Genomic DNA, 13,265 nt, shown 5'->3' with positions numbered 1-13,265 from the left:
TCCAACCACACCCAATTGCCCCAAATAATTCCTACTCAGATTCAGGGGAAAATGATGCTAAAACTTCTGATACTATGATGAGGTCAGTTGTTGAGAAGTGCTAGCATGTTAATGACAACCATAACAGTAGATCATCAGCACTATTAGATCAAGCAGATTTAGGTGGTGTGGAGCATACTGGTAACCAGCTGTTTTCTTGAAAGAAATTCTTATCTTAAATGTGAGTTAGGAATGGTGACTTACCAGCTCTAAGAACCTCCTCACCACCTGTCTTTGTTTTAAGTTAGTTTCACCATCCAGGTTGGCTGTTTCTATGTGGCACAGCCCATCAGGATCACTTGAGGAGAGCAGCAATATGTCAGCAGGTATAATTTCATTACAGCGAAGCTGCACAAAGTCTCCAACTTTCACTTCTTTCCAGTATCTGCTTATATATTTCTTCTCAGTTCTGAAAAAAAAAAAAAAAAAAAAAAAAAAAGAAACCATACAAGCCTTTTAATGAAAAAAATTGCACAGATTGAGATGCTTCTGATAAATCCGGTTTGATTTGTAACTGTTACAAATTGTAATTGTTGCTCCTACTACAGGAGTACTTTTGGAAGGTCCTCAGGAACTCTCAAGTTACTCTGGGAAAAGTGAATGCAGAGTGCCAAGAGACCATTTTCCAGTGACTCAGAAACAGGTCTGAGTTACCAAGACCCTCTTTTAAGATCTACAGGAAAACATGATGATGTCAGACTTGACTAAGCAGAGTAAACGGGAGCTTCACACATTCTCCTTTCTCTCCCTCCATGCTCTGAGTCACCCGTATGACCCCAAGAAGGATAGGCGTGCCCATACTGCGTGAAAAGGAGTCACATTTAGGGCAAGAGAGAAAATGAGAAAAGGTGTGGGCCCAGGACATCTGCTTGGAATGGCTCCTGAATGTTCTCCCTTCATGTGCCACCCTCTGATGCATCCTCACATAGCTTTCCCTTGTTCCCTTTTTCCAACAGTGACAAACTGTATACTGCTGCACATCATAGCTGGACAAAGATCCCTAACTGAGAGGAATTTCATCACTAAATCTAGAACTACAAGAACATGTTGTGCGTTAAAATGCAATCCTAACTACTCTACTGGGAAAGGACACTCTAATTTATTTTAAGTATTTCTAGGCTATTCCCATTCTAGCCAGAGTGCTGTCTGTTACATAGCTGATTCCTGCTTAGATACCCTGAACCTTTCATTTTGGAGCACAAGCATTAAACCTCTCTAGTTTTAAAGGCCATGCTATTTTTCTACTTTTTTAGTTTTTAACTATTTCTTGAGAGCAAGAGGAAGATGGCTTAATTAATTTTAGGTAAAACTTCAGATTTTAGTTTTACAGCGGGCATAGACTCACGTGCTTTCTTGGCATTTGTGGAAAGTGATTTATTCTGTTGTGATTTTGAACGAAATCAATTTCAAAACAGCCCCAATATTGACTTGTTAAAATACTACCTGGAAATGGGAAGCTAATATACTGACACTTTTCTAAGCCATTAGAAGGCTTTCTGCTGTGTGAGTACCAAGATAATTGTCAATGCTGGCACTGTCACCGGAGACTGTCTCCTGGGACAGCACTTTAACTTGCAGAATGGGATTCTGATGAGGGGTGGGGAGAGGTGGCAGCGGCTGTTTCATCTTGTTTAAAGTATATTATTTTTTAAAAATCACTTTCAGCGGTAATGTGAATAGATTTGTAACAAAATGGAAACAGGGAAGTCCTGTTGTTGTTACTTTGTAGTTTCTGATAGTTATGCCTTCAGTGGCGTTAGAGGCATTAGTAACTAAATGTATTTAGCCAAAATCCTGAACAATAAAGGGTCAGGTATCAAATGAGGTTTCATCCCCCAGAATTTCTTCACTGTCTTTTCATTAACATCCAGTTTATAAAGGGAAGAATGAAAATTATGACTGTGATTTCTATTTTGATAAAACCTGCAAATGATTAGTATGAACCAAGTGTAAAACATGATAATTAACAAAGGATAGTAATTCACCTAGTAGGTGCTGAAATTACAAATTTTCTTAGTACTCAGGCTGAAACAAACATTTAACTTTCTCTGCTAATGAGTATAAATTGCTTTGAAACCCAGTGTGCCATAATACACTATAAATTACTGCACTGCAGATCTGAACGGTTTCTTAGCTCTGCAATCTGTAACTCCAAATCCCTTTAAATGTGTCTGTTGTTCTTCATCCTTTTTAATTTAACTGTGAAACTGGATGATGTACAAATGCGTGTACAGGGAAAGGCAGCACAAAAGCACTATTAGGATAAAAATAGCCAGTAGTCCCATACTATGCTATAAGCACTGCTATTTTTTATTTAATTTCTATTGTTTGAAATAGCATTACTATTTTAGCATTTCCTCAACCCTCACATGCTTAGCAACTGCCACGACTATATACAGGGTGGCAGGAAGGGTGGATATTAAGCAACACAAGGCCAAATGGCTCTATTGGAATAAATGAAGTTGTTCAGCCTGGAAAAGAAGGCTGTAGGGAGCAGCCCTGTCTAGGAGTCCCCCCCAAGAAAGGGGATTTAGAAAAAAGACAATTATTACCAGTGCCAATAGCCACAGGACAAGGGGTGATGATTTTAAACTGAAAAAGGATAGGTTTAGATGAAACATAAAGGAGAAATTTCTTATGGTGAGGCTGCTGGGACACTAGAACAGGTTGCCCAGTGAAGCTGTGGATGCTCCATCCCAGGAAGTGTTCAAAACAGGGCTTTGAGCAACCTGATGTGTTGAAGAGTGTCCCTGCTCCTGGCAGGAGTCTTGGACGAAGCGATCTTTAAAGGTCCTAACCAAGCCAAACCATTCCATGATTCAATAAATCTATGAATGTAAGACCTCTTGGATATGCACCAGGGCCCCATGGCACAGCCCCCTTCATTAGGCACATGGGAACAATTTGGCCCTATATTCCACTTGATCAGCTCTTTGCTAACAAGGGTCAATAGTGGATGGAAAATTACTGTCTTCATGGAAAATTACTTCCTAATCCTCTTTAGACTGAGTTGATCTGTGTCCTCTAGCAGAGTTTTGAACTGAGACTTGTCTCACTGCAGCCAGTGAGTGGTCACTGCAAGCCTTCTCTGCAGAGTTTGGCATGATACTGCCTTCACATGGGGTGGCTCAGAAACTGTCTGGATCATGACTACATCAGGCCCTATAAAGCTTTCCTTTAACATGCTAGTCCTCTGAACATGCAGGTTAGCTCATCATATTCTGCAGCCAGGACAAACACATCAAGTGACCCTCTTGATGAGGTTAAGCTTTTTCCATTGATTCTGCAGAGATAGGACTTGGTTGTCCAAGTTTTATATTGCCTACTAAATGTTTATTCTTGCTGTTATATTGTGCCAGTAAAATCATATAATATAGAGAGTTAGAAAGGCCAGACTTTCTATAAGAGAAGGAGCTCAAAAGGATGGCAGTCCTCTGCAGTCTCAGTACAGGGCTTCTGTGGTGGTGCATTTCCTACCCCCCTGGGGTCTGTTCTACCTCCTCAAGCCTGTTCTACAATTTCAATAATTCTCATTAGGCCTTGGCTTTTGTGTAATGAGTTGGGCAGTGAAATGTCCCTTGACCATACCAGGAACCCTTGCATGGCTAAAGTGGAGCAGTGGCACTGCTCATATCAGAGACAGGTGCTGTCTGACCAAGGAGGGCAATGAGAAATAATCAGTCATCCCCTAATAACCTTGGAACATTACCTACCTGAATCACAATTCCAGTGAAACTGGGCTTTTGAATAACTTCAGTAATTATCAACTTGGGTTACAGTCAGGATGGAAATGGACTAATGAAAAAAAGGCCATCTTGTGACCTTATAGACAGTGGTCCTACGTGAGGCCCTTTGAGTTCTACGAGATCACAGCAGGCTGTACCAGCAGTCCCTCTGCCACTCAGAGCTTGCAAACTATCAAGAGTAAGAGGACTGTCACCAAAAGCTGATGAATTGGCCTGGGCCGACACCACCAGTCCTTGACACTCAAGCCTCCCCCACTGAGAAATGCCAAGACATTCAATGTGAGTAGTTCGCTGACATTGCAGTGAAACAAAGTGGAACTTCTACCAAGTGCATATATATAAATATATATATTTATATATATATAAATATATACGCACATACACATCTTTGTGTGCGTGCATGCATGAATTGATTTAAACACCCCACAGATAACTGAGTTACTATTTTGATTATGGTTAGTCCTATTTAATCACTTTGTAAATATTAGTCAATTACTGAGTGCTGCTAAATCCTTCAGACAGAAACCATTTCCCAGGTCTGATGCTAAGACTAGATTAAGCCACACCCAGGCTGCATCTGAAGTTTAGAAAGCAAGGGAGGCCATTCTGAATCTTGTGAGCCAACAGCATGATTTCACCATTAAATCCTTTAGATTGCCCATGGATGAAGACTGAGATGAAGTTTGGATTGAGTTGCATTTAGACTCCTTGGAAGTTTAGAAAGCAAGGGAGCCCATTCCATAACTCATCACTCAATGGGGAAATCTTCCTTAGCTTGGCTCTTGTGTAAATCATGCAAAATTCATTATAATTCTACTTTCCCCGTAGGCTTCATCTCTGTAATAATAGAGTGAACTTTACCATAAAACTTTTAAGTCATGCTTTCACAAATTTATATTAAAACCTACTTTTGGTAATACCTTTGTTACTCTTGAAGTGGCCTAAACCACTCATTTGTGGCAGCTGTAGGCACTGTTTGAAGGGACTTGGTAAGTTTACTTCAACATCACCAAACCTCCTGAAATATTTTGCTGAAAAGCTCAAAGAATTCTGGCAGGAACACAGGAATGGGAGGCAGCATCTTAGTGAGTCCAGCTCCCTACAGTGGTCACAGGAAACTGTGGATATCTAGCCTGGAAGCTGACACCCCACAACTCTAGTTCTACCTGCCCTCATTCATCATGAGCCTGAAGATACATTTTATTACCTACAATATACTTAAGGCTGATGCTACAAGAGATGAATGCTGCAAACCATGATGAACCACAGGAAGAGGTCAGAGATATTAAATCTTTCAAGCTTGGAGAGTTGGATAGAAGTCCTACAAACCAATATGCTGCCATGAACTAAAGCCATTCTGCAGAAGGAATAGATATTGTCATTATTCTCTAGTTAAATCACAATGATGAGCTATTAATTTCAGACAGCTATGCCTAGCTACTATAACATGTTCTGTTGAGCTCAAATATTAAAAATGTGCATCCTCCTGCACACAGCTTAATCTTTATCAATATGCTTGCATGCAAAGAATGTATCTATCAGCTGTGGTTTAAACCCACAGTTACGTAAATCTTCATGCTTGTCTCTGCCACAATTGGAAGTAGAACTTTCCAGTGCTTTCACTTTTCTAAGCATGTGGTTACAGGTAAACATTAACAGAAATCTAAAGATGAATAGCTGAAAAGTCAGCTGACACAGCTGCATTGCCATCAAAACTTCTGCTAGCCAACAGCAAATGTGGCTCTGACACAAGTCAAATTGCAATTATAAAGTGCCATTGTCCTAGCATATCTGCTCTTGAATATACACACAAAAAGTCTGAAACATTCTTCCAAGTGTATGAACACAGAGAAAAATACTTTCTTTGCTATTGAAAATTCGTATTAGTCTACCATTAGTCTATTGCATATATTTGGCCAACGCTCTGTTTTGAAGCAAAACAGCCTGTAGATGAGTGCCAAATTTGAGATTGACTTTGGTTAGCAGTAATACTGCTACTTTGTTCATCAAAAATTGAACAACCAAAACTATTGATGATTTTTTTTTTAAAAGATGACGGTTTCTAATTTAGAAACACAGAAACTCATAAATGACATTTTCTTTTCATATTAGTTGTGATTTTTCTTCTTCTGGTCTCCTTTGCAACATGAGCTGATAAAGATCATGCTCAAAATTTTGCTTTCTGGACATGTAGACTGTCCAGAAGACATACTATCAAGTGATGATTAGACACAGATATAGATATAGATATAGATATAGATATAGATATAGATATAGATATAGATATAGATATAGATATAGATATAGATATAGATATAGATATAGATATAGATATATAACTTGATATCTACAAAAGGCTGAAGATTTTTAAACTTTCTCCATTCAGAAATCACAAAAATAATTGTTTACTTATTTTGAATGTATTTTAACTTTTTTTGGCATAACAAGGAATTATTAAAAAATTACTTAAGATAACATATATATATGTATATAATAATAACTTAAGATAAAATATGTCTTGCTTTTTCTCTAGAATTTCTTTTTTTAAGTTTGGGAAAATTACCATAAGCAATACTTGGCAAAGAAATATGAAGGCCATGCAGCTGTAATCTGTTCCACTTGTGTGAGTTCTGTGTGCTAGAAATTTTATACATTAAATTGAGTGGATGGGGACTACTAGGTAATCATTTCTTACTTCATGTACTTCTCCACTGACAAAAAATACAGTTAATGAGTGAAAATGGCTGATGCAGATTTGCTCCATCAGATCCACTGGCTGGGGCACCTGTGCTTCTATGTGGTGCTGCCTTAGCAGCACCTGTCTCCCAGCACAGACTCCTACATTCACCTCAGCAGGGCTTGTAAAACACATGTACCAGAAGTTTGGAAGATGTTCTCTTGTACTTTTTGGGGGTTCAACCTGTTTGACCTGGCTTATAAAGCAGACCCCTTCCTGCATGCATTCTAGCTGCAACCCAGAGGTTTTCAAGCCTCTCAAAACATCCAGATAAAATGTCATTTCCCAGTCCAAGCCCATCCGTTGACCTGCTTTTGAAGTAACAATCTAACAATCGTCTTTACTTCAAAAGAAATCTGACTCCTTTGCCTGCCCCGCCAGCTGAGGTCGGCCAGTAGGATTTTAAAGAAACAGCAAGAAATTAAGTCTGTGGAAGAGGAGAAACCCTCCACAAAAGACAGTCAAAGAGCTGTTGTGCATATACAAAGCATACTTTGTAACTGTTCTTGATATCAGCCAGGTCCTTTTCATCTCAGGAGGTAGAAATAGATTGGGTTAGCACAAAAGAATGCTTCAGGTACATCTCTGCTCCCAGTGATTTAAAATATGTTCCAATCAATTGCCTACAAGTGCTGTGAGAAATCTTCTGGTTAGGTACGAGCTAACTTGGAAAGCTAATTAGCAAGGCCCAAATAGAGCAGCAACTTCTGAAGGAGAACCTCAAACTAATGCAAACACGAAAGTGTCACATCAGGCCAGACTATCTTCAGGGAGGCTCCAGCATCTAGCTGTTTCTCCATAGGTCCTTTATGCTCATACAGTTTTCCCAAATCATCTGTTCTTTCTCTTTCCTGGTCTGGAGCCTTCACCTTCAGCCCCTAGACCTGCTGGTGTGGAGAGGGTTCCCACTAAGGGAGCCCATAGCACTAAATGAACATTTCAGTGGCAGGCAAAGATGTTGCAAAATTCATCACAAGCTAAAAAATAAGAGCTGGTGGACAGCACTGAAATATGTGAACAAAACTGCTGTGATATAACCAGCGTCAATTATGATTTGAAAACTATGGGTGTAGCAGATCTCAGAGTTTAAAAACAAGTGCTGTCTGTGAGACCAAGGCATACATTGCACAAAGTCTGAACATGTCAAGTGTCTATGGAAACATGTTGAGAACCATTTGGGTACAATTACAATGTTATGGCAAAATGAAGGAAAAACATGTAGCATAAGTTAATGCCAAAGGAGGTTACATAATGCCCAGAGTATGTCTCCATTCCACCACAAATGATAACATCTGTTTCTATGAAAATAAATCACAAAGAGACTCTGAATCTGACACTAATCAGACAAAACAGATTAGTAGAGTGTGGTTTTGAGAAACACGGAAGAGAATGAAATCTCTCCATAACTGAAGTTTCTAAAGAGACACCATAATCTTCACTTTATTTTAGGAGCATTATTTTCATGCAATTCAAAGATACTTTTTTTCTTTTTAGGAGGATGAGCATGTGCAAATGTATGTTACAGCTGCTAGAAGCAAATCTGCATACATAGTGCAGATGAGGTATAAAGGTGCCTTTTATCAAATTAATATTTTCTGGAAACTGCTAATTTTTCTGCTACTACTGAAACTTGCTATGAAAAGGTACCCAGGAAACCTCAACGATTCAGGCTTATAATGTGGAAGTAGTAATTTAACTTCTCTTGGAAGTGTTATCTCCATTATACCTCATGTTGACAGAAACCTCACTATTGTTAACTATAAAAATAACATTTTATTATTATTTATTAAATAACATTTACTACCCTGAATAAATGATTTTTCAGCCAAGAAACTTGTTGTGATAACAACATGAAACATAAAAGCACAACATATAATGGAACTTTACACAAACTGAAGAAAGAAAAACTGTCTTCTAGAACTTGATTTTAAAACAAGACTGTTCCAGAGAGACATCTAGTATTAGGGTTTCTGTAAGTGGCATGATTCTCAACCTCTTATGTTTGCTGCCAAAAATGCTAAAAAAGTCCTATCACTCTTCCAGTAAACACATATATTGGGAGAGAAGAATATCAGTTGCTTTATATATAGCAGGACAGATAGGTCATGGTTAGTATTGAGGTTTTCTAAACAGTATCAGACAAGGAGGTGGAAGTGAAAGAACAGCCTGGATGCAACTTCGCTCACAGTCAGGTAAGATTCTCATCCTGATTTTCAGAGCCATCACAGATATTAACATTGAATATTTCCATTAAAGTGCTGCTCCAAGCCACTGCAAAAAGATTCAGCAGAGCTCAGTGTTCTGAAAACATGGAGGAAGAAATAACACCCTGCTGAAGGGAACCCACTGAAATAGTAGATATCTAATGACACAAACCTCCTGAATATGTGCCTGCTGCCTAAACAATTAAAGAAAAAGCAGGAACTCTTCCTAGGGAGAACTTAGGTGCCAAATTTTAGTAAGACTTTAAGCTCCTTGTAGGAGCTTTCCAGGGTCCTTGCTCTCTAAATGAATAATTAATGGCTTGAGGAGACTTGGGAATACTGTGTGCCTAAAATTCAGGTTCAAGATAGATGAACAAATCTGGTGGACTACATCCTCCTTTTGGTGCATCCCCACTACATTTAAATCAGTGCAATCAGATGACCATTCCAAGGGAGCTCTTAATATTCTAAAGGTACATTTTAAAAAGGTAATTTAAGCATGGCTCTGTACAGGTACTGAGGAAAATCCCATTCTTTAAGAGTTTCAAACACTTCAGTGAAAATTTTATTCTTATCATTAAGAAAGAAAGAAAGAGAAAGAAAAAACTCTTGACTGTAGTATTATTGGAAGAATCTTGCAGAAGAAAAATCTGGATGCTACTGTATATTTGCAGAACAGTTTTTCTGTTATTAAGTGAGACCCATAGCACAAAGGTGTAATATGTGGGTTACTAATTTTCAAGGATATTGGAAGCATGTACTGGTGCATGTTTTTCTTGATTCCTATGAATTATATTTAACTGCAGAGTTACTAATGAATTCCTTTCCTCTGTCCCATGAGGATGTGCATTCAATGGAGAATGAATAAACAGGAAAGCCTCAAACTCAGGCACACTTATGTTGACACCAAGGTGTACAAAGGGAGATTTAAGGTGCTATCCTGGATACAACTGTGGTGTATCTCCACATACATTCAGTTAGAGGCCTGCACCCAACACCTCCAGGCACGTACAACAAAAGGGGCAGTTTAACCTGGCCATTGTGCATGTCTTGTCTTTCAGACAAAGCAAACTGGGACACTTCTGTGTGCTTCTAGCGGTGATGGAGGAAAGGTTTGGCAGGATTTGTAGGGAAACATTGACCTTACCTTGAATGCCAACTTGCAAATGAAAGAGGCCCCAGAATAGTCATAAGCCAGCCAAAATGTGTATCACAATAGCATCTGGCAAACCTTTGTTGATCAGATGATGCATGCTGCTTTTAGAACTCTGCCACTGGTGTGACTGGTTGTCCCATGCCCTGAGATGAATTCCCAGTGGGATGAGATAAAAATTCACTTGTGAGCCACTGCTCTTGCCCCATCATACTAATGTCCTCCTAACTGGCTGTGGCTCAGCAGAAAGGAGGGCAAAAAGTCTGTGGTAACTGAGTTCTCAGAAGTCTCTTCCGAATCTGGAGGAACAGAACAGATGGCTAAGAACTGAAATATGAACATGACGATCTTTCTTTGAAAGCTTTATTTTTTTATTATTTACTATTACTATCTCTTCTTTGATGCTATTTTTGCAGTTTTATACACAGAAGAGCTATGAGACTTCTTGGATGAGACATGTCTAACATGCTGACTGAACCAAACACGTAAGAGCAGCAGGTTCCTGCAGTGCTCTCACTAGTGCTTGCACTGGTACCAAAGAGCTGCCTGACATTTTACATTTAGCTCTAGGAAGTCACTGCATGAGAAGAAAGACACTGAGGTGCTGGAGTGTGTCCAGAGAAGTGCAGTGGAGCTGGTGAGGGCTATGGAGCACAGGTAGCAGGAGAGGAGGATGAGAGAGCTGGGCTGGGGTTGTTGAGTCTCAAGAAAACAAGGCTCAGGGGGAACTAATTGCTCTCTACAACCTCCTGAAAGGAGGCTGTAGCCAGGGGGAGGTTGTCCTCTTCTCCCAGGCAGCCAGAGACAGGACAAGAAGAAATTTCCTCAAGCTGTGGCAGGGAAGTCTTAGGTTGGCTGTTCAATAAGATTGGTTCCATGAAAGGGTGGTTAGGCATTCGAACAGGCTGCTCAGGGAAGTGTGGAGTCACCATCCCTGGAGGTATTTAAGACATGCAGATGTGGCACTTGGGGACATGGTTTAGTGATGGACTTGGCAGCGCTACAGTTGGACTCAACAATCTTAGATGTCTTTTCCAACCTCAATGATTCTATAAAGAATCCCTGATCTGATGCATAAACACTGTGACCCCCTGATCTGAAGCAGAAACACCGCTGGCATCAGTACATTTGCAAGAGGGAAGGAGCAGTAAATGCACTACAACTCAGAAGAATCCTAATTTGTCCATGTAGCTGGTAGAGAATAAGCCTTAACTTGTACTTCAGCCTGATCTGGGAAGCACAGTTGAAGTTTTAAATGTAGTGACTTATCTTAGGCTGTATCTGGCCAATTTTTCTGTGTTCAGCTGCTCTCATAGGTTACACAGCCTGTCTTTACATTTCTAGATCACTGCTTGCCCCAACAAGAGAAGAATACAAATGCAAGGAAAAGCAAACAGCCTCAGGCCCTATTTTTGTACTAGGACATGTTTAAATTAGCATATTGTTCTCAAAATAGAATTTAAAAATCTGAAAATCTCTAAAATTCTGGTTTAAAATAATAATGACGTATTTCACAGAAATACTTTCTTAATGATGATCATTAAAGTCCCATCTCAACTGGGTCCTAGGAGCTCTTCCCAACAGTCCTACCTGAGTACACAGACTGGGTTGGAGCCTACATTAGATTGAAATCTGGGTGTGCGTAAGTCTCGATTTGCTATGCTCTAAGTCCTAATGCAGTCTGAATTCAGCCTTATATAAGGCCCTCTTACAGAAATCCACAGAATATAAAAATGTTCCTCACTTCCATCAAAGAAGAATTAGAAGACCAAACTCCATGCAAATCATATGCAGTGATATGAATCTTTGAAGGTTTGAGTCAAAACAAGTATGCCTAGAGATGCAAATTTTATATTCAAAATTCTTGGTGAAAGTAAATAATAGAGATATTGAAGAAGTGAGAACCAGGAAATGTAAAATCCTACTATTTAAAATAAATGTAGGTTGCCTTTAGTAACATTTGAGTGGTTCAGATTCAAAACTAGACTGATACTGCAGGTAACTACATTTTAAAAATCAGGATAAAAATTCATTTTAAGCTTTTAATGTCAACTTGACTGTTTTCACACTACTTGCTGCTTCCTCTGAATTAAGGATGATGATTTTCATCTCATTAATATTCCAAACTTACTGTAGCCAGTCAATGAATATAGTTGACTATAAAATAATAAGCCAGAATAATACTTTTCACAATAATGTTTTCACAGAGAGAAATGTAGTCCTTTCTTGTCCCATTGATTTACAATCAAAATGACTATGAATCGTGTATCTCATAATTCCAATGGCATTATGAGATACTGTCAGCTCATGCAGACAGTACATCCCAACCTGTTAACACAGTTCTTCAGAAACTTTGTAATTATAGAGTTCTGCAGGAAAGCACGCCATCTATGCCACTTGTCCACAATGACTGAACTATCATCAATAAAAAAGCTAATTTATAAAGAACAACACACCATTGGTACAAATGTTGATAGCCTGTTTCTATCACCTTACCAGACAATACATTTTCCAAGTGAAGTGTATGTTACCATAATAATTCCCACAGTAATTATACATACTTCCAAACAATCATTTTCGGCTATAACCCAGATACTTTCAAGAGCTTGTTAGTTGACAGATTTGTACATATTCAAACAAAAAGCTTGTAAATATAAACTTTTATTCACTATAGCCCTATTACAAAGAAATAATGTCACCTGTGAACATTGTTTCACAGGAACTCTTTTTAAATTTATTTTGAAGAATTTAAAATCTAAGCAGGCCAACTAATAGGAATCAATATTGTCCTTTGTTTCTTTTTACATGAAAGGTTACCTCATCAAGCTCAGTCTTTCTTGGAAATGACTGAGTAATTTATTGACAAATACTGTTCTCACATTTAGGAAAACATTTAAAACATTTAAATCAATTCCCATGCATTATTTTCACTTATTGTTCACTGAACTCCAAAACCAGGCTAAAAATCTTGGCCCAGATTCAGAAACATATCTAAACAGATGTTTAAACTCAGCCAGAAAAGCACTCTTTCTGGCCAAACTCCATAATGACTTTTCTGTAGTTCACATTCATACCTTCCTTGCGGGAAAAATTATAAAACACTGAAATTCAATATCCTAGGGGAAAAAAAAAAAAAAAAAAAAAAAGATCTTTTTTGTAGCCAGAAGAAGAAAGTGACTAATTTTTGAAACATCCAGAAACTGAGTTTAGAGCAATTTCAAAGAGACTGTCTATTGAAAGGGTTTGAATCATGGAAGAGGAACAACCAGCCTAAAAGACGTGCTAAAAGAGCTCCAGAGATCTGAAGCGTCTCAGCAAGTGGCAGCCACCCTGTTCATAGACAGAAAAAGTCAGTATTAAGCAGCCTGACAGACACAGACCAAAAT

At 38.7% G+C, this 13,265-nt stretch overlaps 1 protein-coding gene across 2 annotated transcripts in view; it reads right to left on the bottom strand.

Moving 5' to 3' along the window:
- The window catches only part of ATP10A (ATPase phospholipid transporting 10A (putative)), a 109,094-nt gene that overhangs the window by 66,371 nt on the left and 29,458 nt on the right, over positions 1–13,265 (bottom strand). For both annotated transcript variants that reach the window (XM_030277866.4, XM_072932311.1), the window contains exon 2: positions 244–448. In XM_030277866.4, coding sequence (XP_030133726.4) covers positions 244–448 — 205 coding nt within the window. The remainder of the gene's footprint in view (positions 1–243; positions 449–13,265) is intronic.

The sequence above is a fragment of the Taeniopygia guttata genome, chromosome 1 (assembly GCF_048771995.1).
Source record: "Taeniopygia guttata chromosome 1, bTaeGut7.mat, whole genome shotgun sequence".
Lineage (NCBI taxonomy): Eukaryota > Metazoa > Chordata > Aves > Passeriformes > Estrildidae > Taeniopygia > Taeniopygia guttata.
Note: the sequence above shows the minus strand (reverse complement) of the source record. Positions and strands in the feature narration are given on the sequence as shown.